We start from the raw sequence: 26928 nt of genomic DNA, 5'->3' as shown, positions 1-26928 counted from the left end.
TTATCCACAAGGTCAGTCTTCCAACAAGGGAAGTTTTCAGAAGTGTTGGTGAAAGTTTCTGATCCATTCCTCCAATTTGTATCTGTCTAAAAGACTCACTCCCACCTAAAACCCCCCAATTACCAATATACACAGTTGTTATATCGCTGCAGCCCCAAAGTGTCCAGACTCCAAATTCCTCACAACGGGAGGAACACAGGCCAGTGGCACCTGTAGGGTGAAGGCCCATTGGCATGGTCGCATTTTACAGAGAGCACACAGACGCATTACAGCCCATTCTTTTTCACACGGAGCATCCGTGTGAAATAGAAAAATCACAGCATGCCTTATTATGGTCTGTATGACGGTCCAGAATCAGACTTGCAATGTCTACTCCCTGCGGGTATTGGACAGCACACGGACGTGCGTCCATATGCTGTCCGGTGTAAGTTGCACTCAAGAATACCAGACGCAACTCAAATACGGCCATGCGAATGGGCCTCAGTTGGGAATGCGCAGTCATATAATCACTGGAGCCGTCCCATTCAGACACAACATGGTAACATAGATCCCTCCAAAAGCAGATGAGATACATAAGAGAAGAAAGGACTATTACCTTCACCCTGCTAGTGTCTGCCTCATTGTCATCCTGTAAAGAAGAAAACACCCATTACGACAGCGTCTCCTGGTACCTATATAAGATGCCCCTAAACCTAGTAGTACTGTGCCACAAGTAGGGGAAAAAAAGTCTTGCCGAAAGAATGAGCGCTGCACATGCCCGCAGTCTTGAAGGGCCAGCACTGATCCTGTAATTCTGCCCACCTCCAATCACTAAGCACCTCTGGATTTTTTCAAACACTTTCCCTTCAGGAAGGTGCCTAAGCTTTTAATATCCTCGTCCGGATGAAGCTTTTATTTGTTTGTACCGATTTCCTGGTAACTGATTCTAGTTTTTTCCTGACTACTCTGCATCCTCCACTCCTGATCTCAGCTTGCTTTGTTGATCAGTCTCCTGTCTCCCCCAACTCCTGACCTGTTTTTAGCATGTTGAACCAAGTCTGTGGACTGACTGTCTGTCATGCTTAAGTAGATGCTGCCTACCTTGATCCCAGAGTTCTTTGATTACTCTTCTGTTCGCATGCTTAGGTATAGCACCCTGGTCTATTGTGGCATCATGAAATTGTCACTGCCTTTTGAACAAACTTGGATTTATGTGAACGCCAATGTGATAATTAACAAAATTGCAAAGGACTTCATTTACCTAAAATAGTGTTTTTGTGCCAAAAAAAAAAAGACTCTAAAATGTTGGCCACAAGGGGTCTCTTCTAATTTGCACTCTATTGACTGTTGCCAAATGAAGTCAATCTCTAGAAACAGACAGAGATAGGAAAAACTCTGCCCTTAAATTTAATGGAGAGGACAGGAAGGAGGTAGAAGATGCTACAGGAGGGAGGCAGAGAGACACTGCCACAGATTTTAGTAAATGATTTACTGGTTTACAGCTGGTTAAATGACATCTATACTGCTCAGTACTGCTGTACATTGCCCTCCATGATGATGTTATTTCTGTGTGTTCTACAGAGAGATGGGGAGCAAAACCTGCCATTTTCTCTTTATGCAGTGTATGGGAAACATTATAGTAGCAAGTTTCCACTAGAGAACAGAGAACGAGAGATATAACCTGCAGAGGGGAAAACCGGATACAACTCATATAGTGCCCAAAAATAGTGCCAGCTTATTCTAAAAAGTCATCTGAAAATGTGGTTATATTTTAAAACCTCAATTTAAAAAACAAATGCATGGAAATCAGATAAAAAACTAATTTTTAAATTTTCATTAATCCATGAAGATATTTTCACAGTTCACATTTTTTTAATACTATGAAGTTTATGCCAAGTCAGAGTTCACATCTGCATCGTGAATTCCAATTTTCTTTTTAATCACCGGAACTGAAAATCTGAATTAAAGCTGTGATGGATCTGTCACACAACAGACAACAGCAGCACTATTATAAGTCAATTGAGTCTGCTAGGTTCCATCACGGTGATCATCATTTGGCAATGGTAATGCCTAAGTGACAATTTATTCACATGTTACCAGGAAAACTTAAGGCCTATTTACACGCAAAGATAATCTTTGGAACGACTGAAAGATTTAGTGACTTTTTTGCATAAAGTGTTAGTGGCCATTAACACTTCATCATCTTCATTCGCATGTAAAAGATCCCCCAGGAGCCCAGTTGTGCACACAGCTGCATTGTTCTCCTTGCGGCTACCAGGTTACAATGTTATCTGCCAATTCCTAAGGAGATAACAACTTGTGGTCTAATGAGAGACACTTTATCTTTCAGTGCCTGAAGGATGGATTTTAAGTAGAGATGAGTAAACCTACTCGGCCATGCCCCTTTTTCGCCCGAGCACCGCGATTTTTGAGTACTTCCGTACTCGGGCGAAAAGATTCGGGGGGCGCCGTGGGCGAGTGGGGGGTTGCAGCGGGGAGTGGGGGGGGGGAGAGGGAGAGAGGGCAAACCCTCTGTTCCCCGCTGCTACCCCCAGCGCCGCCACGCCTCCCGCCGCCCCCCCCCCCCCCCGAATCTTTTCACCCAAGTACTGAAGTACTCGAAAATCGCGGTGCTCGATCAAGTAAATACTCGAAATGAGTAGATTCGCTCATCTCTAATTTTAAGTTCACCTTAAAATCATCCTTCAAACAAAAAGTGCACAATGCCCGTGTTTACATGTAACGAATATTGCTCATTTTTGGTAGTTTGACCGAATTTTGAGCAATAATTGTTACGTGTAAATGGGCCATAAGAGGAACAGGAAAGAAAAAATATGTTTTAGAATTGCCATTTAGTGGAAAACGCAAGTTTTTACTAGAACAGACATGCCAGGAGCGCTAATAAGTATTCCTCAGCAGATAATAATTTGAGGGTAAAATAAGTCTTTGGCAGTAGTAAATCCACCCTTTCCTGCCCAGTCACTGTAATGTACGTTTACACCGTGATGCGGGAACTGGTTGGTCATTTACCACCGCTGCTTTATGACAAGTAAAATATATAGTATCCCTGGTGCAATAATAAAGTTATTTCCTCATCATGTACAAAAAGAACGTAAAACAAAACTAAAATTACTGCACAAACCTGCAGATGGTTTTCGTCAGCTTTGGTTGCCAATATACAGAAATCCCCACATGTTGTAACAGAAATCAGGCTCTTGACATACTTTACAAACTTCTCATTGTTTTTGGTGTCCCAGAAGACGACACAATATTCAGGGCGATCCGGCCTCGTGTAGGCGTACACCACTGTGTTTGAGCAGTAGCCCCACTGTAATAATCACAAGACAAAGCCTTTACACTGTAGATATTGTTACTGTAATACATCTTTACAGGCTCTCAAATGCAAGATTTTGGGGGTTTTCTAGAAGACAAAAACTATTGATAACCGATTCTCAGGATTGGTGATCAATACTTAATCACTGGGAGCCCGCCGCTTGGGATCTCCGGTGATGAGTTGTCAGAGCATTGGGCAGAATGTTCGCCACAGGAGATGGGAGTAGAAGTCCCTTAGCTGGCTTCATTCCCATTAAAATCAATGGGAGCTGAAGACAGCTATTACACTTCTGGCACTTCCACCTCTGACATACGGCAGCGGAAGTGAAGCCAGGTAAGGCACTTCCACTCCAGTCATCCATTAGGTAATGTGAGCATGAATATTTTGTGAAGCAGTCATGTTTTATCAATTTTATAAATCAAGTGATTTTAAAGAGTTAGGGTGATGGAAGATATGCCATATTTACTGGATTAACACGGTCTTGGTATCCACTGAGAAATATGTGCCCCCTCTAGAGATGAGTGAGTATACTCGGTAAAGGCAATTGCTCGAGCGAGCATTGCCTTTATCGAGTACCTGCACGCTCGAGATGAAACGTTCGGGTGCCGGCGGCGGGCAGGGAGCTGCGGGGGAGAGCGGAGCGGAACGGAGGGGAGATCTCTCCCTCTCTCCCCCCCGCTCCCTCCTGCTGACAGCCGCTACTCACCGCTCCCCCGCGCCGGCACCCGAACGTTTCATCCCGAGCGGGCAGGTACTCGATAAAGGCAATGCTCCCTCGAGCAATTCCCTTTACCGAGTATACTTGCTCATCTCTAGCCCCCTCCCATCTCCACACATGATTTCAAGGATCTATATGGGTTGCATTTGATAAGGGTGAGCTGACTACATTTGCTTTTTCTGACAAAGGCTGATCGCCGCTTTCAGGCCTACAAAGACTGAATGACGATCGAATTATTGTTCAGGCGCTAATGCTATTTACATTGAATGAGGACTGCAACTGCATCTCTGATTGAAATCAATGGGAGCTACACTTGGAATTGCAGATGCAGCTCCCTTTGAGCTGCCACACGGGTCGGAGCAGTGCTTCCGCTCCGACCCTGATGTATCCGGTCTATAATCAATAGCACTAGCCTCATTTAGGATGGGTGGCAACATGGCCAATCAATCATACATTTAAATCATTTGCATAAACAATCCGACTGTGCGCATAGTTAAAAAGTGTTAAACAACAGAGCTCAGATTGTTTTAAAACAATTGGCCAAAATGGTCAAAATTGGCCATTTCAGCTGACTTTCGTCCTAACATTCGGTCAGCTTAACACACACCCAGGCTTATAAGGCATCTTACCTTGTAATCAGGCCTGATGTTTGCAAAATAAATAAAGGAATCCACAGCCAGTCCAATTCTCAGCCCACCACCTTCCCACGACACGGCGGACATCTGCTTCCCAGGAACCTTCAATGTGCGCAGGTGCTAAAAAGACAAATATCATTGTAACAGAACAAGAAGATGGACATATTTGTGAACCCCTCCATATACTAGGAAATGTATATCTGTCCCTTTAAAAGTAATCTATTAACATAATATAATTAATGAAAGACTTATATAAAATGCATCAGCTACCAAACAGCCCTACTGAACATGCCCCTATATGTGCCAACCTGCAGATAGTTAGCATATGAGCCCTCTTAGCCAATCATAACCACCAAGAAGGCTCACTCTTGGGGAACTTCTGCGTGCCTGAGGAGTATCTAAGCAGAAAGTGAGAGGGAGTCTCTTGGAAGACATATAGACATATGCCCGCCACTTGGGATCACTCTCCATGAGCTAAAGCAATTCCTGCTCTTCTGAAAGCTCTAGGACAGGATTGTAATGAGAACTGGCTTGTTGTTTCACTACGGCAGAGAGGTGAGCAACTACAAGGCTCCCATAGGAACAGTGGGGCAGGAAGACCGGACCCTGTCTAAGATATGCTTAATGGCTATGCACACCTATGAACATTTTTTTCTTGCACTACATGTAGTTTCACCTTAAAGACTTTTAGCCTTTGGCGTCCGCAGCTGCATGTATATAGACTACAATGCTGTGAGGTGACAGAGGGGTTGTAGATTGAGTTGTCCAAGAGCTATCTGATGCAAGGAGGACTGAATGGACATAACTTGTATTATAGTGTGCGGTATATACATGCAGGCTACGGAAGCCAATGAGTAGAAAAAAAATTAAAAGTACGTGCAGTGCAATGAATACAGGTGCACAGGAGCTTTTACAGCACTATGTAGTACTATTGATAACTCATCCTCATGATATGTCATCAATATAAGATCAATGAAGTTTTAAGATCCGCAAACCCCACTGTGCATCCGTGCTGCTGTGCGCCAGAATTAACAAAGCTCTGTATGTGGTGTTGTGGCCAGGAATGGTACTGCAGCGGCCTCCAATTTCCTTGAAAGCTTCTAGCACCATTCCGGGCTGCTGCACAGTATACAGGACGGTGCTAGTTCTGGCTCTGGCGATAGAACATCAGCTAAAAAAAAACAGCTTAATGTCGGTGGTGCCAGTAGAAAATCCCTTTAATAACTACAGTCTAGTTTTGACCCCCATCCATACACACATAACCACACTTACCTCTCCAAACGGGGTGTAGAACTGGACGATATTGATGTCTTTATCTTGATTGGTTATTCTCTGGCATCCAGCCACAGCCAGCACGCTGCCGCAGTGGTTCCACTGAATGCTCACCACGCTCATACCAGTATCAATCAGAACCGGATCTATGAAACAAACATACAGATTATGTGGTCATTTATGGTTGTGTTATGATGTGCCGGTTAACTTTTACATGTAATTGTTAAAAGGGGATTCCCACAATGACGTTAAGTCTTAATTCACAGGACATAAAAAAATACTAAATATATGTATTTAATATCAATTAGCTAATTGGCTCCCTTCACACTAGCATTTTGCTTTGAGCCTTTCCGTCCTCTGTAAGTACAAGACGGACATGCGTAACGGTTTTGCAATCTGCCTGCTCCATGCTGGCATTAGTGGCTTTCAGTGCCGCACGTGTGCATTAGCTCCATCCTCTGTAAGTGCAGGGGCAAGCATGCACAACACAGTCCTCAGCGCCGCATCCCCGGCAAGGTGATCAGGGGTAATGCAGTTTATCAAGCATCCCATGACACATTCTGGTCGACCGCCCACCTCAAGATCTGCACTGGAGATAGATATGGGAGCCAAATACATGAAGTCTTTGGACCAAAATAGACTTTCATCACTTATCCGTAGCATAGATAAGTCTGATCAATGGGGGGCTGACCACTGAAACCCCCATTACGGCCAAAAACTTGAGTTCTATGTCCCCATCTCCGCCTCACTGCGGGATCACTGCACCCGACACAGTGAAAGGGAGACTGAATGAAGCTGTGCCATGATGTTTCATTACATTCATCTTCAATGGGACTGCCGGAGACAGCTGAGCGCTTGTACTCAGCTATTTCTGTCAGCCTTCTTGAAATGAACTGAGGTGCACAGCCCATGAGGCACTACTGCCCCAATCAATCTCCTCCTCACTGTCGGGGGGGTGCAGTAAGCCCTCAGTGAAGAGGGGAAGGGAACACAAGATCCCTGTCCTTGGAATTGGTGGAGTTGTCAGAGGCAAGACCCCCACCAATCAGACTTTTATCCCCTATCCTGGAGATTGGTAATAAAAGTTTATTTTGCTACAACCTCTAAAGACATGGGAGCTTGTAAAAACCATTTCAGAGTGAGAAAACCCCACTAACAATCTCTCCTTTGGCTGTATAACAAAACTCCCATTAGTAACTTTGGCTACACTTCCAAGTCAAATATAAGTGGCTGCAGGGAAGATTTGCTAAGTATATCCATCTGCGTCTTCTCATCAGACATCATGAGGTTGTCTATTTCTACATCAAGGTATATCAAGGCCTTATAATAGTGAGCTGAAAGATTTTTCTGCCATTGCCCTAATTAATGGAATTGTACTACATTAGTAAAAACATGGCGGTTTTCTTGCAAAAATTACTACAATACCACAACCTGTGGACAGCGGTGGCACGGTTTTTGGAAGAAAGCAGCCCTGTTTTACTATTGATCTTCAACCCCTTTAACCCTTTCCAATCCACTGTCTGACGTCTAAAGACATTCTGATTGAAGCCTGTACAGCTCTGATGTCGAAAGACGTCCGGCAGGGTATTCTTACTGTAGATTACTAGCCGCTCTGTTGTCAGGGCCTCTCCAGCATGTCCCATACCGCAGTACTGGTTCTAGCCAGCAGATGGCACAATTGTATAATTATCGAAAGAGAAAGCACCCTAGGAAACCCTGAATCCAAAATTGGATTGCAAAGGGTTAAGTCAGTGAGTCACATGTTACTTTCAGAAGACCTACTGTCAGATTTTTCTGGTGTCACCTAAGGCTGGTTTAGACACAACAATTCTCGCTCAAAAATCACTCAAAGCCGTCTTTTAAGCAAGAATCGTTGAGTCTAACAGCACTGACATCGTGCAATTTTCATTAACGAGTCACTGATCGTTTTCTTTTAGAATGCTGAAAGAGAACGATCAGCCTTATCCGGAGTTCACAGCGGGATACAGCTGATACTATTGTGTCAGCTGGTATCCCGCTCTGTGGACACAGGCGGGATATGAAGAACTCAGCAGTCCAGCTGTGTTCTGCATACTCCACACGGAGCGCCATCTGTAAACAGCCGGGGTATGAAAAACACAGCGCTCCAGCTGTCTTCTGCATACCCTGCTCGGAGCGCTCAGCTGTATAACAGCTGGGCACTCCGAGAAGAGAACAGCTGGATGCAGAAGACAAGAGACCCTGCTTGTCTTCTGTATACCCCGCTCGGAGCGCTCAGCTGTATAACAGCTGGGCGCTCCGAGAAGAGAACAGCTGGATGCAGAAGACAAGAGGCCCTGCTTGTCTTCTGTATACCCCGCTCGGAGAGCAAAGTGATCGCTCAAAATTGTCAATCAAACTGCCGTTTGAGCGATCACCTTGCCCTATAAATATACAAAACGATTATCGCTCAAAAGACATCTTTTGAGCAATGATCGTTGTGTCCAAACCAGGAATTAGATGTGAGATATATATAATTGACATAGTCACATAGTTCAGAACTAAATCTTAAAGGAGATGTCCCGCGCCGAAACGGGTTTGTTTTTTTTTTAAACCCCCCCCCCGTTCGGCGCGAGACAACCCCGATGCAGGGGTTAAAAAACCCACCCGCACAGCGCTTACCTGAATCCCGGCGGTCCGGCGTCTTCATACTCACCTGCTGAAGATGGCCGCCGGGATCCTCTGTCTTCATGGACCGCAGGGCTTCTGTGCGGTCCATTGCCGATTCCAGCCTCCTGATTGGCTGGAATCGGCACGTGACGGGGCGGAGCTACACGGAGCCACATAGAGAAGAGGAGAAGACCCGGACTGCGCAAGCGCGGCTAATTTGGCCATCGGAGGGTGAAAATTAGTCGGCACCATGGAGACGAGGACGCCAGCAACGGAGCAGGTAAGTATAAAACTTTTTATAACTTCTGTATGGCTCATAATTAATGCACAATGTACATTACAAAGTGCATTATTATGGCCATGCAGAAGTGTATAGACCCACTTGCTGCCTCGGGACAACCCCTTTAAGGGAAAGAGAAGCCTTACTTTCATCATTCTCATGTCTCATTATCTGGCACCGCCCATTATCGAAACATATAGCCAGACAGGGGCAATCTGGCTCCACGTAACCCTTGCTGCCTGGATACCAATGCATGCCAGCAATGCTCAGAGGACCAGTCACGTTGACCAAACAGCTCAGCACCATCTTTACCTAGAGAAAGACAAATCATGACAGTGAGCTCTAACCTGGCTAAGTGATGAAGAGCACAGCAGCTAGTCCCCAAGTCAGAAAAACTTACAATGAAGCTGCCCTGATTGTCATACAGGTGGATTTCACCATTTGCCATCCCAAAAAGTAGTATTTTGCTATCCGGCGACCAAGCAACATGGCAGAGCTGTATACCTTTCAGTTCCTTGCCCCAGATACGATTGCCTAGAAAATATTAAAGACGAAAACACCAACAATGAGTAAGATTGTTAGAATGAGCTTAATATCAGAAATAAAGGGTGTCCTGTGGTATGAAGATGCTAACGGCAGATCCTGTAAGTCCTGTTAGTTGTGAGGTGCGGCCTCCATGGATCGCACTTGTGTTTCCTGCACGTCCCAGTGGATTGAGATCTGGAGTCTTTTGAGGCCAAGTCATTACCTTTATAGTATTATGGTAATAATACATATGTTTCTTACTTCAGCCTAGGCCAGTGATGGTGAACCTTTTACAGACCGAGTGCCAAAACTGCAACCCAAAACCCACTTATTGATCGCCAAGTGCCAACATGTCAGGGGCGGGGCTTATCACAACGTATGATTTTACCTCCGTCGTTATAAAAGGGACAGGGCTGTTTTAAAATACAGGGTGCAGATTTTGGATGTGGTAATGCTGCAGAATTTGCCACGAAATTTCCACTAAGGACATTCGGCAGCAGTTCAGCCACATGTAAACATACTCCAGCAGTAATAGTGACCCCCACAGCAGCCCCAGGGTAATAGTGAAAGCCCACCGAGCGGCCCCAGTGGTAATAGTCACTCCCAGAGCGGCCCCAGCGGTAACAGTGACATCCCACAGAGCAGCCCCCAGTAGTAATTGGTGACATCCCACAGCGGCCCCCAGTAGTAATTGGTGACATCCCACAGCGGCCCCCAGTAGTAATTGGTGACATCGCACAGTGGCCCCCAGTAGTAATTGGTGACATCCCACAGCGGCCCCCTGTAGTAATTGGTGACATCCCACAGCAACCCCCTGTAGTAACAGTGACATCCCACAGTGACCCCCTGTAGTAACAGTGACATCCCACAGCGACCCCCTGTAGTAACAGTGACATCCCACAGCGACCCCCTGTAGTAAGTGACATCCCACAGCGACCCCCTGTAGTAACAGTGACATCCCACAGCGGCCCCCAATAGTAATGGTGACATTCCACAATGACCTTTGTAGTGACAGTGCTCCTGAGACCCATACACCTCGTAGAGGCGCTGCTGCTCCTCTACCCGGCATGCCGCCAGCAGCGCTAATCACAGGTGCACATGGTGACGCCTCCTCCCCTGCTCTTACGGAACCAAGTAGGAGACGTCAGGGGAGGGGGGGAGGAGGATTAGCGCCGCTAGCAGTGCAGCTGGGTGAATACCGTCAGAGGAGCCACGTCCCTGCCAGCATTCTCTAACGTGGTGAGCGGCCGACGGCGTCGCATGCATCAGGGAGGGCTCTGTGTGCCGCCTATGGCACGCATGCTATAGATTCACCACCACTGGCCTAGACAAACACGAATATAGATATATCTACCTTCATAGGAAATAGATAGCAGTTAAATGGTTAACGAGCTCAATATTATACCCTGGTATGTGCAAGAAGAATGTTGAATTACACTCTCCCACAGCTTTCTCACAAGAAACCTATCTAGAAAGAACACTGAGACTTCATAAACTGATAAGGAAAAGCTACTTGCACAATGAACACAGTATAAGTGTGGTTTGTTCTCATCTACTTAGAGGTGACGTGTTTGGTAGCGGCATACACCTGGGGCGTTAACATATGTTAATCATAGAGTCATTACATACAAAGCTAATCATGAGTTGTTATGATGTTGGGGGCGTACATGTGTATTGATGTGTCATGTTCAACTATAACTGTACCATTATGATGTGAATAAACCAGAAGTGTACTGGAGAAGGACCAACATGGAGTCAAACTCGGATACATTTGCATGCATGCTACTTGTCATTATAACCAATTTGGAGCAGGCAGTGAAGTACATAGAATATGATATTTATTCCCATAACACCTTGATCCCTTTATCATTCTCCTCAGACCATTCCTGAATGGTTTTTGCAGTGTGGCTGAGAACATTATCCCGCTGAAAGAGGCCACTGCCATTAGTGAGCCACTACACAAGGGTTGAAGTAATCTGCTTCTGCCCTGACCCTGTGCATTGTGGAGCTGACATCGCGCACCCGATCAGCCAGGGTCCTGAGAGGCGGACCACAGCTGATCAACTATTAAGTATTTGCGTGGAAAACGCCTTTAAAATAGCACCAACTTATTCCACAGTGTTGCACACATGTTGTAATCCTTCAGATCAGTCCGTTATCAGTGGTGTATGGGAGAACAATGGGGAATGTAGAAGACCTTGCTTCAAGGAACTCTTTCAAACTTGGCATATTTTAGCAAAATTTCACTTTCATGAGCCAAGTCCAACACATGGTTGTGTTATGGACCCGTACCACAGATTGCCTATTCGGTAACCATGTATCTCTGAAGGGGCAATGTGTGTAGCATAAAGGAGAGCTGTCAGATGTCACATTTGATGAATACATGGAATGTTAAATCATAGGTGGAGCAATTTCTCATTTGAAAAAGAAAGGATCTTCAGCAAGACTAAAGTACGCTAGAAAGTAACACCTCGATGGCAAATGGTCCTTACCGTCCACTGACCCAACGATGACAGCCCCATCCTCATACACAATACAGATCTTCTGGCCGTCTGCATTCCAGCTCATGCTGCGCACAACTGATTTATTTCGGTTGTTGATCATCTCTTCGTACCACGAGCCTAAGAAGACAAGCAGCACACTCAAATTACACAACGTCAAGGTTCCCATATGTACTGATAATCATTTTAAAGGGGTTCCCCCTTATTTCACTGATGACCTATCCTCAGGCTAGGTCATCAGTAGTTGATGGACGGGGGTCTGCTACTCGGGAATCCCCATCCATTAGCTGATAGTCTGGCCTGCCGTCCAGTGCAGCGAGCCGGATCATTAGCGGACAGGGAAGAAAAAGTTGGCACTGGCTTCATTCCCATTGAAATCGATGGGGGAGCTGCGCTGCTACGACACTTTCTGCTTCTCTGCTGGTAAGGAGGTCACATCCAAAGCAAGACGTGAACAGGAGACCCGTCCAGCAAATAGGTCATCAACCCCTTTAAACTCTGAAGAGCCGCCGTGTCTCTCCTGCAAGATTCAGACGTAGGGAGGGCTGGCACCTGTGCTGCACAACAACTGGTGATACAGACTATACCACGTCTCATGGGCTGTGCACACCTGAAAAAAAAAACTGCCTACAAAGGGTTAAATGTGTGACACTAAAGGAGGGAAAATTTATTACACTACTTGCACCAGTAATAGTTTGGGGCTGCAAATCAGCACACGGAGTTGGGGATTTAGTCAGTATTAACGGTGTCCTCAATGCTAAGAAATGCAGGCAGACACTTATCCATCATGTAATACCATCAGCGAGGCGTCTGATTGGCTTCAAATATATTCTGCAGCAGGACAACAACCCCAAACATCCAGCCAATGACATTAAGAACTATCTTCAGGGTAAAGAAGAACAAAGAGTCCTGGAAGTGTTGAAATGGCCCCACAGAGCCCTGATCTCCGCATCATCGGGTCTGTCTGGGATTACATGAAGGATTGGAGCGAGCCGACATCTACAGAAGATGTTAGGTTAGTTCTCCAAGATGTTTGGAACAACCTCCCTGCCAAGTGCCTTCATAAATTGTGTTCAAGTCAAAAATGGATGCAATTTTGAAGACAAGGAGCGGTCACACCAAAACCTGACGCGATTTACATGTCTCTCCTGTTCAATCACTTTGCATTTTGATAACTGACGAAAACTACTAACACTTCTATTTCTAAAAGCATTCTTATATGGCAGCATTTCTGCACAGTCCTGTATGTATAATCTGCAGCGCAGTAAATGAGCCGTAACATATTGAGAGGCGAGTTTTCGGATTACCCTTGTACAGCATCCAGACGATGATAAGTCCATTCTGATCACTTGTGGTCAGCTTCTGAAAATGTTCGTTCCAGGTCACCACCTGCACAGATCCTGGAGAAGAAGCCTGGGATTAATACCCTCTTTATAACCATATACAAGCTAGTGTTCCTGCATCCCATCCGCTTCTTGCATTAAGTAACCGCCATGTTCTTATAAGACCCATATGTGGCTGCCTCCCACAAGATGAGCCCACTAATCTCTTGCAGCCCTTTTCCAAGGTATACTATCCCTGTCCTTTCGATCATACGCAACCCTGTCATGTGGTTACCTAACCAGGGGTAGGGCTGACTAGTGCTTCAAACCGAGATCCCAGCATTGACAAACCCACACATAGACTTGCCCATTAAAAATGGATAAATCCACGTGCAAATCTGTGGTTATTGTGAAGGAATAAGCCTCTTCTGCCCATGTGAACATAGCCTTAAGGGGAACCTGTAATGAGGGGATGGGGGAGCGGAAGGGACCTTAACCGAGCCTGCTAGGTAAGTATAATACCTCCCCTGAAAATAAGACCTAGTGCGCCTCTTTTGGCGCAAAAATTAATATAAGACGATCTTATTTTCAGGGAAACACGGTATCTAGGTGCTATAAGTCAATTCTGATACAACCCCTTTAAGACATCCATAGGTGACCTGCAATAACAGCTAATAATGACTCAACAAGCTGGACGGCCCCTTCAGAAGCTACAAAAACAAAATTTCGAAAAATAAATGTAATCTATTAAATTCCAAAACGACATTCTATCCGATGACCGGTAACTGACAGGAGCCTCACCGCTGTGCCCCTCGAGGGTCTGATTCATGGAGAGGTTGCTGGGTGCGGCGAGCCCTTTCAGCTTGGCGTCATCTGCAAAGAGAAAACAGACAACTTTTAGATAAAAGGTCTCAAAACAAGGAGAGGGACGAAATTATTCATCTTTTCTCTATAGACAGATCAGATAAAAACAGATCAACTAGAAACAGCTGAAAAATATGGAAATAAACAGTAACGGTATTACTAAGGAAACCATGTGACAGAGAGAACAGAAGATCTGATGTGAATTACTGCAGGGGATGAACTGACCCAGAGTTACCCCTAGAAGAATGATGAAGAACGGGCACTGGGATCTCCGCTGTGCCCATTATGTGACGCTGAGGCTTCCTATGGCAAATATTACCATTAATCACACCATAATCAACTGAAGGGGTGAAGTCCGCTGCGGAGCCTCATCAAATGGTACAACGCAGTAGAAACCGATCGCAAGTATCCATAATCATTAACCCCTACCTCTGTGTGACATACATGTACGTTACAGTGGTTGGGTATGAAGCGGACTTGAGAGCCAAGCCCACTGCATTCCCAGACCATCGCCCCGTATTCCCTCCGCAAGTAGCGTGTTGTAGACCAATGAGATCACAGAAGTGAGCTGAGCAGAAGACAGGCCCCAAGGAGTTAATATAACTTTTGATTTGAAAAAATTGGACCCATGCCTGAATTGCCCAAAATCTCATGAAGTGATCTCAACCCTGCATCTGTCAGCACATCTGTAACTTGTGGGAATGGGGTATCCAGTCCAGCAAGGAGAGCCAACTAGCATAGTTGGGAGCTGAGGATTACCTAACAATGGGGCCAAAGGGCCTGGAACTGAAATCAGATGCCCACCTGTATCATGCTTTCAATACGTTGATTAAAAAGGGAGAGAGGATGTGGCGGATTTATTTTAAAGGTCTTTTTCCACTAAAAACACCACCGGCCCACAGGAAAGGTGATTAATATCTGACCAGTGGGAGTCCGACTGCTGGTACCAATGGTGGTCACAAGAATGTCACACCCCGAATACCCCATGTGAATGAAGAGGCGGTGTGCGTGTGTCCACTGTCCCATTCACGTCTGTGGAACTGAGGAAGATTAATGGGTTTAGCTATCTCACTCGGCCCCATGTAGGTAAATGGAGCTGTGGTTATGCATGCGAACCACCGCTCCATTCGCCTATGGCGTTCTAGGGATGCTTTTATCAGTCGGACCGCCAGCAATCACACATTTATCACCTGTTCTGTGGATAGGTAATAAATGTCTTTAGTGGGAAAGTCTCTTTAAATATGATGTCTGTGAATGGCATTGAATTAAAGTGACCCTCTGGTTTCAGGTAACAATTCCGTCCCAGACCAGAGGGGGGTGTATATTGCCTGCAGTTATTCCTCTGTGTCATCCCTCCCATCCATCAGTTCCAAGACTCGTTTTCAGTAATCGAAGATGGCCAACGCAATCTTTTAAATTACCTAATCCCCACAGTGTATTGGTAGACTACCTATGCACTATATATGTTCTCTGATTGGCCAGAGTTGCTCATGTGATCAGTGCTGGCCAATCAGAGAGCAGTGCACATTGTGCATTAGGTAGAAAAAAAATTGCTGAAGCCATCTTGGAAGGCTGAAAACAGGGTAAGAAACCGGCAGATCAGAGGGGTGGCAGAGAATAGCAAACTCAGGTAACATACTGTAGCCCCTCCTGTCCTGGGACAGAATTTTGTCCTGAAACCAGAAGGTCCCTTTACTTGAACTACCATATCTGGCACGTGCAAATGGTGCAGAACAGACCCCACTGACTATTAAGGGCTCCAATTCGGCTTCTGACCAGCACTTTAGTGCATAAATCAGCGCAGCATGCTATTTTGTCCAAACTTTTGCGCCCGATCTGTGCTAGAGAGGAAGGTGCCCAACATATACGTGAACCATCCATTCATGTACCTGTTTGCATCTCCAGCTTCAGGACTTTGAGCAGCCCCGACTCTCCTCCGCAGGCGATGAAGCCCTGGTCCTTGTTCCATGATATGCATTTTAGTCGGATGTTGTTGGGGATGGCGATCTAGGGGGAAAGAGAAATGCAAATTGGCGTCTCATTACGGTCAGTGGTGATCTGCGCTGTAGGCTATACAGTGTGTATTTTTCTGCAAGTAGATTTCAAATGTGCATACAGAAAAAAAACAACAAGTATTGACATGTCACTTCCTGACGCGGATTCCGCACTGTATCTGCGTTGGGGACTCTGCACGAGGATTTGGCCATTGAGCTAAATCCACATACTGATCTGAGACCATGCCTTTACATAAGCCACAGCAGAAATCCACAGCTCAGCAGAGTCCACGCAGAAAAAGACACCTTATATTCCACCATTTGAACACGCCCGAAATTAAAGCAATTGTTATTGAAATTGTAGCTGAACGGGTCTCCATGGCGAAAAATGGGAAACCAGCTGATAGTCGCTGAGTCGCTGCAGCAGCCTGTAAGCATTACAGCACAGGGTAGACATTGAGCGGCAGCAGGGAGCTGGGAGAGGCAACTAAACTCACGTTGGGTATCCACGTATGGAGCCCGCTACATACATGGCGAGTGTCAGCCATTTTTGACAGGTGACACCCACGCACAGCAGGAGAGAAGGCCGATAGCAGCTGTTAACCATTACATTGCCATGGCTGGCATTTGGGGGTCCAGAATGTTCCCCCCTCAATGAGATTGTAGGGAGCCATCCTGGTGTCACGGTGGCCAGGAGCCTTATCAACACGACCGGGTCGGATTTCGGATCCCGCACCTGAATGCGACCTTGTGCCCGGCCAGTGACCCCACGTACGTGTCATTGCGTCTTCTGTACTGCGGACGGTCCGCACGGCCCGCCGTCGGACATGCGCAGTACAGCTTTTTTTTTTTTTTAAACGCTTTTCTATGACCTTTCTGCACGGTCAATTGCAGAAGGGCTGCGGGTTGGACCTCTTCCATTCATTTAATCTAAGCCGTCCGTGTGGAATCCATTCAAAAATAGAACATGCTGCAACTTTTGTACCGCGAGCGGAAAATCGTATGCGAATGCTCTATCGGTTTGAATTGATACAGAATGCCGCGGATTGTCCATGCGGGAGATGATCGTGGATTCCGCAATTCAAACACCGTCGTTAACAGGCTGCCAAAAAGATCAGAATACAGCCTATGTACGAGCGACCAAACAACCTTTATAGCGACCTATAAAGAAAAACGTGAAAAAAAAAGTTACATGAAAGTTTTTTTAAATTATTGTTAAAAATAAAAAACAAACATTTTTCCAGTCATCCCATTAAGAAATATATATACTTTATAAGTTTGATTGCTGCATCTGTAAAACCGCAAATTCTTAAACTATATTATTACTTCCACAGGGCGGACACCATCAGACAAAAAATCTATACACAAGTCAGAATTGCGCTTTTTTGGTCTCTCCATTTCCCAGGGGAAAAAAACGATTAAAAAGTCCTACCGTTTGTACCCGAAAATGGGATCTATAAAACCTACAGGTTAGCCCTCAAAAAACGAGCCAAAACACTCTATGAATGTCCGCGCCATAACTGTACTGAGTCACAGAATAAAGATAACTTTATTTTACTGCACCGGCATAATGGCGGGGAGGGAGGGGCTCCATTCTGCCGTACTTAGAAAATGTTTTTAAGTTTTCCGATATCTACAATGGTCCTGCTAGAAAGAAATGCAACTTGGCCCACAAAAAAGTTGCCTCGCAGCCACGTCGCCGGAAAAATAAAAAGTTATGATTTTTTGCGTAGACGAAAATGCCTAAAAACAAAAATGACTGCGACGGGAAGGGGTTAAAGAACACGGACACCCCCTTTAATTTATAGGATTCGGAAACGCAGAATAAAGACGATTTCACCCTGTTTTTACATTTTGTTTACACCGTTCGTCAGTCCTCGTGCGTCGCTGCGCTTATTCTACGGATAGTTATGGCTGCGATGCTAAATATGCGCACGGTGTTCGCCATCATATCATCTATACACGGAATATTATATTATTGTATTTTTATGACTTTTTAATATTTGCCTTTATTTTTTTTTGTAACAGAAACGTCGTCTGACAAACAAAAACTGTCGCAAACGGACCGTATTGGCGACTTTAATGGCGCCCGTCCAGACAACGTGGGCTCGCTGACCCACAATGGAGGGCGCATCATCATATATAGCGGGGATCAGAGCGACATAGAGATAAACAACTGGCTACGAAGGGAGGAGAAGTGATATCACTGTCCTGGTATAGTCTTTAGGCTTGTAGGACTACAACTCCCAGCAAGTCTGTGTGTAACCTCCCAATACAGAGCCCCGCTGACATAGACAAGGTGACAAGAGGCAGAGGGGCCACTCACCTTCTTACTGAGATATATAAACATGTCCCCCGGGTCACTATGGAGAAGCCAGTATTAGTGGTAATGTCACTAGGATGCCGAGTTCTCCCGTTTCTAAGCAACCAAACCACCCGGCCATCAGTGCTGACGTCACTTCCTGTTGTGGGGCGGGGCTTCTCCTCTGCCTCCGACTCGGACACTAGAGGCCAAACTGTAGGATTAACCTGTCTCCTGTATCGCAGTGTACAGGAATAGAGCGGCCATGCTTATGAAGACCACAGACCATACATAACTGTCTCGTTCGGGTCTATGCCTGTGGTCAAAGAACCCCAAATAGTGGTTAACCAAAACATGTCCCAATTAACCCTTTAATATCTCAAATTTTACTTTTCCTTTTCTCATCCCCCACTTTTCAACAGCTCTAATTTTTCAGTCAATATAGCTGTATAGGGGCTTTTTTTAAGGGAAAAACTGTATTTTTTGTAGCAGTATTCATTGTACCAAATAATGTATTGAAAAACTATTAAAAATGTGTATGTGAGGTGCGGATGATCCGCAGTTCAATATGCCCCATAGACATTCATTGGGCAGCCGCAGGTAATTAAATACCTGCGGATGTCATTTTTTTTCCCGGCGTGCAGGTCGCCATTTTCTGCAGATTTCTGCATGAACAAAGTCAATGGAAGCCGTCCGATCCGCAGAACATCTGCAGCTGACATTGCAGATGTGCCGCGGATTCCACGGGAAAGCAGGAGGTTTAAAAAAAGGACTGCGCATGAGAAAGAAGATCCGGCCGCGACGGAGGAGACCTGCGCTGGATCCGGAGAGGTAATAAAATGTCCCATGGTCCCGAGCACAGGTGGATTCTGTGCGTGCCGTGGACATTGGGCCTAAAGCCGTGGGCCCTTTATCGGACAGCATCTCTTCAATAGCGCTCACTGCGGGGAAATAACAAACTGCGCAGTATTTACTCCTCCATCGGGATCCAGCGCTGCAGCCCCGCCATGGTCCCATGGTCTGGTGACCACTGCAGCGTTACCGTTCATTTTGAGGTTATCAGCGCTCACATTCTGGGTGCCATGATGCCAGGAGTATGAGAAGGTGATGCTGCAGCAGTCACTTGACTTCTGGTGATGTCAACTGTCACAACAGACACCGGGTCCATGGCGGGGCTGCAGCACTGGAGCCTAGCGGCAGAGGAGTAAGTACTGATCAGTAGGCTCTATTGAAGGGATGTTCACCAGTAACTGCACACCCCTTTAACCTTACTTTGCTGGTCAGTGCAAACATGGCAATACTAAATTTGTACAATAAGGCCTCAAGTCCACGGGCGTTTTTTCACCATGTATTACACATGTGACGCACGGCCGCATAATACTCGGTGAATGGATTCAATGAAAGTCAATGGACTTTCATTGATCTATGCACCTGAGCGCGTAGATACTGCTTGTACATACGCAAGAGAAATAGATCGCAGCACGCTCTACTTACTTTTGAATGGTCAGCGTATGGAACACTGGCCATACACAATGCATTGCGTATAGCGGTTATACATACGCAAGCCTCGTTATAAAACAGAGTGGGGAATTTAAAAGAAAGAAGACAGAGTCAAATTGTGTGGCAGCCGAGCGCAGACCTCTATGTAGAGACAGCGGAGGATAAGTGGGTTGTCAACTGTGGTACTGCTGTCCCAAGACAGACCCGGCCTGGCCCGGCTGCGCAAAGTGGTATAAGTTCTAACAGGGATTCGAATGTCCACGTGACGCCAGTACCTTTTTCAGTAGAGTGTTCTTGTGACATTGAAATAAACAGTCCAGACCAGCTTGTATAAAATAAACCGAAGGTACACAGTTTACTCAATTCTTGGAACAAACATCTAGTAACAGTTCACACTTTTCACAATTTTCAAAGCACACATATATCAACAGATTTCTAGTTAATTCATGACAACTTCTGCCCGTTTCTACTTTCTTCCTCCTGAGTGCCGTACACCCACCAGTCCCAGTTATCTGGGGGTTACTCCGGATGGTTATTCAAGGAGGGATGGTATGTCTGAAGCAGGACTGCCTGAAATCCCCCTGACTTCTTTTGTATGCAAGGGGCAGTTACACTCCAGATTGAGAAGTCTCTCTCTTGTGTGGTTCAGCTTCTGTGGGCCGGCCCTGACTCCGATTTCCAGACACAGGGTTAAAAAAGGCTCCGTTGCTATTCCTGCTGTTGCTGTCAGCACACGACTTTCCCCCGGACCTGCTTCTGACACTACTCTTCACCTCCCGACCTCCGGTAACGTCCTTTTTGCTGCTGCAACTCTTTGCGCTGCTATCTCTCTCCCTCATCCTGAGCCCTCTGAGGGGGTCACCTGCCACAGGTAAGCGAGAATGAAGAGAGCTTAAAGGGGTTGTCCCGCGAAAGCAAGTGGGTCTATACACTTCTGTATGGCCATATTAATGCACTTTGTAATATACATTGTGCATTAATTATGAGCCATACAGAAGTTATCAGAAGTTTTTCACTTACCTGTTCCGTTGCTAGCGTCCTCGTCTCCATGGAGCCGTCTAATTTTCAGCGTCTAATCGCCGGATTAGACGCGCTTGCGCAGTCCCGGTCTTCTTCTTTTCTCAATGGGGCCGCTCGTGCCGGAGATCAGCTCCGTGTAGCTCCGCCCCGTCACGTGCCGATTCCAGCCAATCAGGAGGCTGGAATCGGCAATGGACCGCACAGAAGCCCTGCGGTCCACCGAGGGAGAAGATCCCGGCGGCCATCTTCAACCGGTAAGTAAGAAGTCACCGGAGCGCGGGGATTAAGGTAAGTGCTGTGCGTTTTTTTTTTTAAGTCCCTGCATCGGGTTTGTCTCGCGCCGAACGGGGGGGCTGTTGAAAAAAAAAAAAACCCGTTTCGGCGCGGGACAACCCCTTTAACCTGGACTGGTTCGTCAGAGCCTAAGCCCACTCCACACGTCTTACCCCTCTGACTCTCTCTTCTATTTAAGACTCTGTGCCCCTTCTGCCACACCCACTTTTACCAAACATCCCAGACGCAACACAGAACAAGTTTAGGGTGACACAGTTAAATTTGGTAACACAGTCATGAGACCTGTAGACAGACACACAAGTGATTCGCACGGGGCAAACAAACAAGTGACATGAGGGCCCTAACTCTGGGCTACTAAAACACTGCGCATGATCTGTGCGTGACATGAGCATTCATGCCAGTACACTCGCTGCATTTTACTGATACGCCCGTGGACATGACCCCTAAAAGACCTTTAAAAAAAATTGCTTTCTGAGACAAATAATTTTTTTTTGTACCCATTGATTGGGCTATAAGAAGGCTTGTTTTTTGTGGGGTGACTTGTAGTTTTTATTGGTACCATTTTGGGGTACATATGACTTTTTGAAGCACATTTTATATCATTCTTGTTCAGGACATAGGGAGACCAAAAAAAATAATAATTCTGGCGCTACATATTTCCTTTTCTTATGACATTTACCTACTGGGGATAAATAATGATTTATTTTAAAAGTTCAGACTTTTAGGGACACAGCAATACCAATTATGATTGTTTTTATATGGAAAATGTTAAAAGTTTTTTTAAACTTTTAATATTTTTTAACTTTTTTTTAAATAAAAGTGGTCGTACTACAATAGACTTTTATCACCTCTCCACAGTAATGTTTTCTTTTTTTTTTATTACATTTTCTGCTGCCATTTTTCTTATTTGGACCCCTTTAGGTTTCCTCAAAACCGAATGCTGAAACGGCTTCACTATTGTGTGAGGTTTTATATTGACATACAAATGTGTGTACTTTATACTTCGAGGTCTAATTACAGAGATTAATTATATAGCTAATAATAATTTTAATCGTTTTGCCACACCTCACTCCACCACAGTTTATACAAGGACTCGTGTGAATGAGAGGAACTGAATGAGCGCTGTTTAAACTGAACAACAAGTGAAGGAGCCAACGATGGTTTTTAGGCCCGCATAAAATGAACAACCAAAAAGCGAACAGTTATCATTTGCGCACTTTTAGACGGAGCGATTTTCGTTTCATTTAACCTCTTCCCGCCCCATGACGTAAGGGTACGTCATAGCAGGCTGGTACTTCACGCAAAATGACATACCCTTAAGTCATCGGGATAGCGCAAGATCATGACTGACCTCGCACTATCCCGCAGCGGGAGCCGGCTGTCAGTCACAGCCGCCTACCCCCCCCCCCCCCGCTGTTAACCCCTTCTCTGCCGCGATCTAAGTAGATCGCGGCAGGGAAAGAGTTCACAGAGGGAGCACGCTCCCTCTGTGTCTCCAGCCGGCTCTCGCTATGTTATCGCGAGAGCCCGGCCTGTCGCCATGGCAACAGGACACCAGACACTGGCGTCCTGTAGTGCCAATGCCTATGATCGCTGTATAAGCGATAAGGCATGGCAGGGCAGTAGCTCTGCCATGCCTTATCACAGCGATCATAAGTGCAGTGATGTAAGTCCCTCAGAGGGACTCAAATAGTGTAAAAAAAGAAAAGAAAAATGTAAAAAAAAATGTTAAAAAAACCCTTTTTTGTGCTTTTTCTAATAATAGCATAAAAAGGTTAAAAAAAATTAAAACCCCACATATTTGGTATTGACGCATCCGTAACGACGTGTACAAAAAGTTGAACATGCTTCTTATGTTGTACAGCAAAAAGTGTAAAAAAAACCACTAAAAAACAGAGGCAAAATGCACATTTTTAGCATTTTGCCTCCCAAAAAAATGCAATAAAAGTGATCAAAAAAGCCATACATTCCCCAAAATGGTATCAATAAAAACTACTGCTCTTCTCGCAAAAAGTAAGCCCTTATAGAGCTCCGTACATAGAAAAATAAAAAAGTTACAGGACTTTAAATGCAGCTATAGAGAAAAAAAAATTTCCAAAAAAAGGGTAAAAACCTAAAAAAAATATAAGAATTTTGGTATCGTTGTAACCGTACCGGCCCGCAGAAAAAATGTATTGTGTCATTTATGCTGCATGATTAACACTGTAAAAAAAAAATCTATGGCAGAATTGATGCGTTTTCTCTCCCAGTTATCATAAAAATAATAATAAAAGTTTTACTATATAGTCTATGTACCCAAAAGTGGCACCGGTAAAAACTACAGATCGCCACGCAAAAAACAAGCCCTTATACGGCCGCGTCGACGGAAAAATAAAAAAGTTATGGCTTTTGAAAAATGTAGATGGAAAAATACCAAAAATCGCTTGATCCTCAACGCCAAAATAGGCCATGTTATTAAGGGGTTAAAAGCACCACCAATCTTTACAGGGGATTTAAAGCTCTGTATTAGGAAAAAAAGAGCTCTGACTGCTCAGAGGATAAATTATGGAAACGCTGAATCTAAGGCCAGTGCAGCGATCGAGAACTAGGCCTTCACCCGAGGAGGCAGCAAAATACAAGATGGCGGCGGTCCACAGTGGCTTTACCGTCTCCTTTCCTTAAAAGCTGAAGCGTATCCCAGCCCAGCCACTAGCAGGGGAGATAAGATTCTAGCAGACTTGATAACTGCAATTCAGTCCCAGATTATAATCGTGACGCCAGTGTCCCTAGATGAGTCTTAAACTACTCGCGATGAATAAATGAGTTCACAGACAAACAAAATGCTTTTCAAAACCAGAGACACGCAGTCTCCTTTTACTCATGTTCCAACTTTGATTTTCCAATACAGGTAAGTATTACTGATACTTATCAACATGAAGTTACAAGTTTTGGAACGCTTTCCTGAACTCTATTTTCCTGAACACACTGACAATAGACGGTTCTTCTCTCAAGCACACACATCGTCAGTCGCTGTTATCTGAAGGGCACTTGTTTGGGTTACACGGTCTCTCATACCACTTTCACTTTAGCTGTAACAGACTTCTCCGCTTCCCCTCCATATGCAGTTCAGCGGGGGCACGTACAACGCATTCCCATACCGACTCTTAAGCAGCATCTCCTACGCTTTCAGCCCCGGAGGAGGCAAGCTTTCTAGCAGCAGAGACATAGCCACGGCAGGAGCATCAGTCCTTCTCTCCTGCGCGCACCTCCTTCTCCGACAACACACACCCCACTACTCTACTTTCTCGCTAACTAACTCCTCCCCCTTCTACCTAAACTACCAATCATAACATACTGACGGGACAAAGACAAACAAATGTACTTAAAAACGGACACACTTATAAACGATGGATGGGCACTACTCTGGGTCACTACACCAATCCCACACGACCGGATTTAAATGGCAGATTCCATGATCGGTATCCACGCGGGCGATCTGCGGTAAATACGGGCATTGAAAGGCATGTATTTTCAATTTTTCCTTTACACTTGCAGCATGCTTTAGGCCGGGCTTACACGAACGGGTGCGATTCCGCATGAGAATTTCGGCAGCAGAAGCCCTGCGATACATTAAGGAAAGTAATTGCTAATGGTCGCGGATACAATCGTTTTTATGCGCAGATGTACGCAATGCACATTGTATCATCTCTGCAGAAAAAAAGATCTCTCGCTCCTCTCCAGGCGGCATTCTGGCTTTTCCATCTTTTTTCCTATGAAGTAGCGAGCGATTCCGACACTCATACGCAATGTTAATGGAGTATGAGCAATGGAACATTTGCATCCATTGACTTGAATGGAGGCCGTCCACACAGAATCAACGCTAAAATAGAGCACACTACGATTTTTCTTCCGTTCGCCATAAAGTACAAACAGAACACAACAAAGTCTACTGAGTTATCTCCTATAGTTTCTTCTTCCTTCATAAGCTCCTTGAATGAAAATATAAACATCAACCAAATATCTTAAAAATGGTGAGAAATTAAAACAAAAGTATATTAGAAAGTTGTAGAACTTTTCGTTTTTTTGTTTTTTTTTACTAATTAAGCTTCCTTTATATGAACCGGTAAGCCTCTTTGAAGGGGAGAAGTATCTGATCAATGGGGTTGCAGTTATAGGGACCCCCACCAATGAGAACAGGGGTCTCGAATGTCCCTGAATGAATGGACTATTGCTTCATTCATTTCAATGGGACAACTGGAGACAGCTAAGCACTTGTACTCAGCTATCTCCAGCATTCCCACTGAATGAATGGTGTGTAAGTGTGCACGTGTGACTACTGTTCCATTGCTTTAACCCTCTGAGGGCTAAGGGATATATTTAAAGTGATCCTACGGTCCTGGCGAAGCAACAATGGCCGAACCGCTTCTCCGACTACATAATACACACTATGCATAGCGTGCATCGGTAGTCTAAGACACTATATACTGCTCTGATTGGTCAGCACTGTTAATGTCGGCAGCACTGGCCAATCAAAGCCGATGTAGCATCTTATACTAATGATGCATTAGATAGAGAAGCTGGTGCGGCCATCTTTGCTTCTCCTGGTGCGGAGGGTTTGCTTTAAGGATAATTGAGACCCACATTCTTAGGATCGATGGAGATCCTAGCAGTCAGACCACCACTGATCAGCTACTCATGCCCGAACCTGTGGAGATGTTTTGTGCCTTGAGGACCAAGCGATTTTCAGCATGACATTCCAAGAGACATAACTCGTTGACATAACCGTATGAGGGCTTGTTTTTGTTATCTTTTTGGGACGAGTTGTATTTTGTAATACATATGTGTTATAGAACTTTTAGCAATTTTTTTTTCTTAAGGGGGGGGAGGGGTCAGGGGTTTGAGATGGATATATGCAGAAATTCCACCATTGCTTTTGGGTTATTGTTTTTACAGTGTTCACCATTCAGTAAAAATTACATGATAATTTTCTTATCTGGATGAGCACAATTACTGTGATACCAAGTTTATAGAGATTTTTGATTTTTTTTTTTACTACTTTAGCACAATAAAAACACTCTAACAACCATAACCTTTTTTTATTTCCCCAGTAACAGAGCTCTGTGAGGGCTTGTTTTTTGACGGAAGAGTTGTAGTTCTTATTGGTACCATTTTGAAGTACATGATTTTTGGATTGGCTTTTTATTACAGTTTTTGGGAGGCAAATAAAAATGACAACTTTGACATTACTTTTTAAAATTATTTTCACAACGCTCACCAAGCGAGATAATAGCGAAATATTTTTATTGTCTGTTGTTATGAATATGGTAATACTTAGGTCTTTTTTTTAGTGGAGAAAATCAATACTTTTTCTAACTGGATTTTATAAAAATTTTAATTAAACTTTGAATTTTTTTAGTCACTGAAGGGGACATGAAGATGCGATTGTCCGATCTCTACAATAGTACACTTATGTAGTGCATTCTACTAAGCCTACTAGACTTTGCAGGAGGCAGGGCCTATTAGGCTGAGTTACATGGCAGTCACAGAGGCCTTCGTCAGGTTTCTGGCTATCTGCTATGGGAACCCATTGGTACTTTGTGATTGCATTGCTGAGTGACAGAAGGAGCCCCCTTCCCTGTCATCTGTATACATGCTGCAGTTGTTATTGATTGTGGCATGTAAGGGGTTTAACAGCCAGGCTCTGAGGTTTCTCCGTTCCTGGCTGTTACAGCAGGAGCCCAGCTGTCAGTAGTCAGCCAAGCCACCGCCTTAAGAAGATGT

General features: G+C 44.9%; 1 protein-coding gene across 2 annotated transcripts in view; it reads right to left on the bottom strand.

Moving 5' to 3' along the window:
• WDR35 (WD repeat domain 35) overlaps positions 1-18507 on the bottom strand; it is a 53506-nt gene extending 34999 nt beyond the window's left edge. For both annotated transcript variants that reach the window (XM_066596907.1, XM_066596915.1), the window contains exons 1-11: positions 18379-18507; positions 15948-16065; positions 13996-14067; positions 13180-13272; positions 11864-11992; positions 9247-9380; positions 8993-9158; positions 5939-6084; positions 4661-4786; positions 3122-3307; positions 596-628 (exon numbers count right to left, since the gene is read on the bottom strand). In XM_066596907.1, the coding sequence (XP_066453004.1) occupies positions 596-628; positions 3122-3307; positions 4661-4786; positions 5939-6084; positions 8993-9158; positions 9247-9380; positions 11864-11992; positions 13180-13272; positions 13996-14067; positions 15948-16065; positions 18379-18402 (1227 nt within the window). In that variant the 5' untranslated portion in view covers positions 18403-18507. The remainder of the gene's footprint in view (positions 1-595; positions 629-3121; positions 3308-4660; positions 4787-5938; positions 6085-8992; positions 9159-9246; positions 9381-11863; positions 11993-13179; positions 13273-13995; positions 14068-15947; positions 16066-18378) is intronic.
• Between the last annotated feature and the right edge of the window lie 8421 nt (positions 18508-26928).

Source organism: Eleutherodactylus coqui, chromosome 1, assembly GCF_035609145.1.
Source record: "Eleutherodactylus coqui strain aEleCoq1 chromosome 1, aEleCoq1.hap1, whole genome shotgun sequence".
NCBI classification, from domain to species: domain Eukaryota; kingdom Metazoa; phylum Chordata; class Amphibia; order Anura; family Eleutherodactylidae; genus Eleutherodactylus; species Eleutherodactylus coqui.
This window is presented reverse-complemented; position numbering and strand designations above follow the sequence as displayed.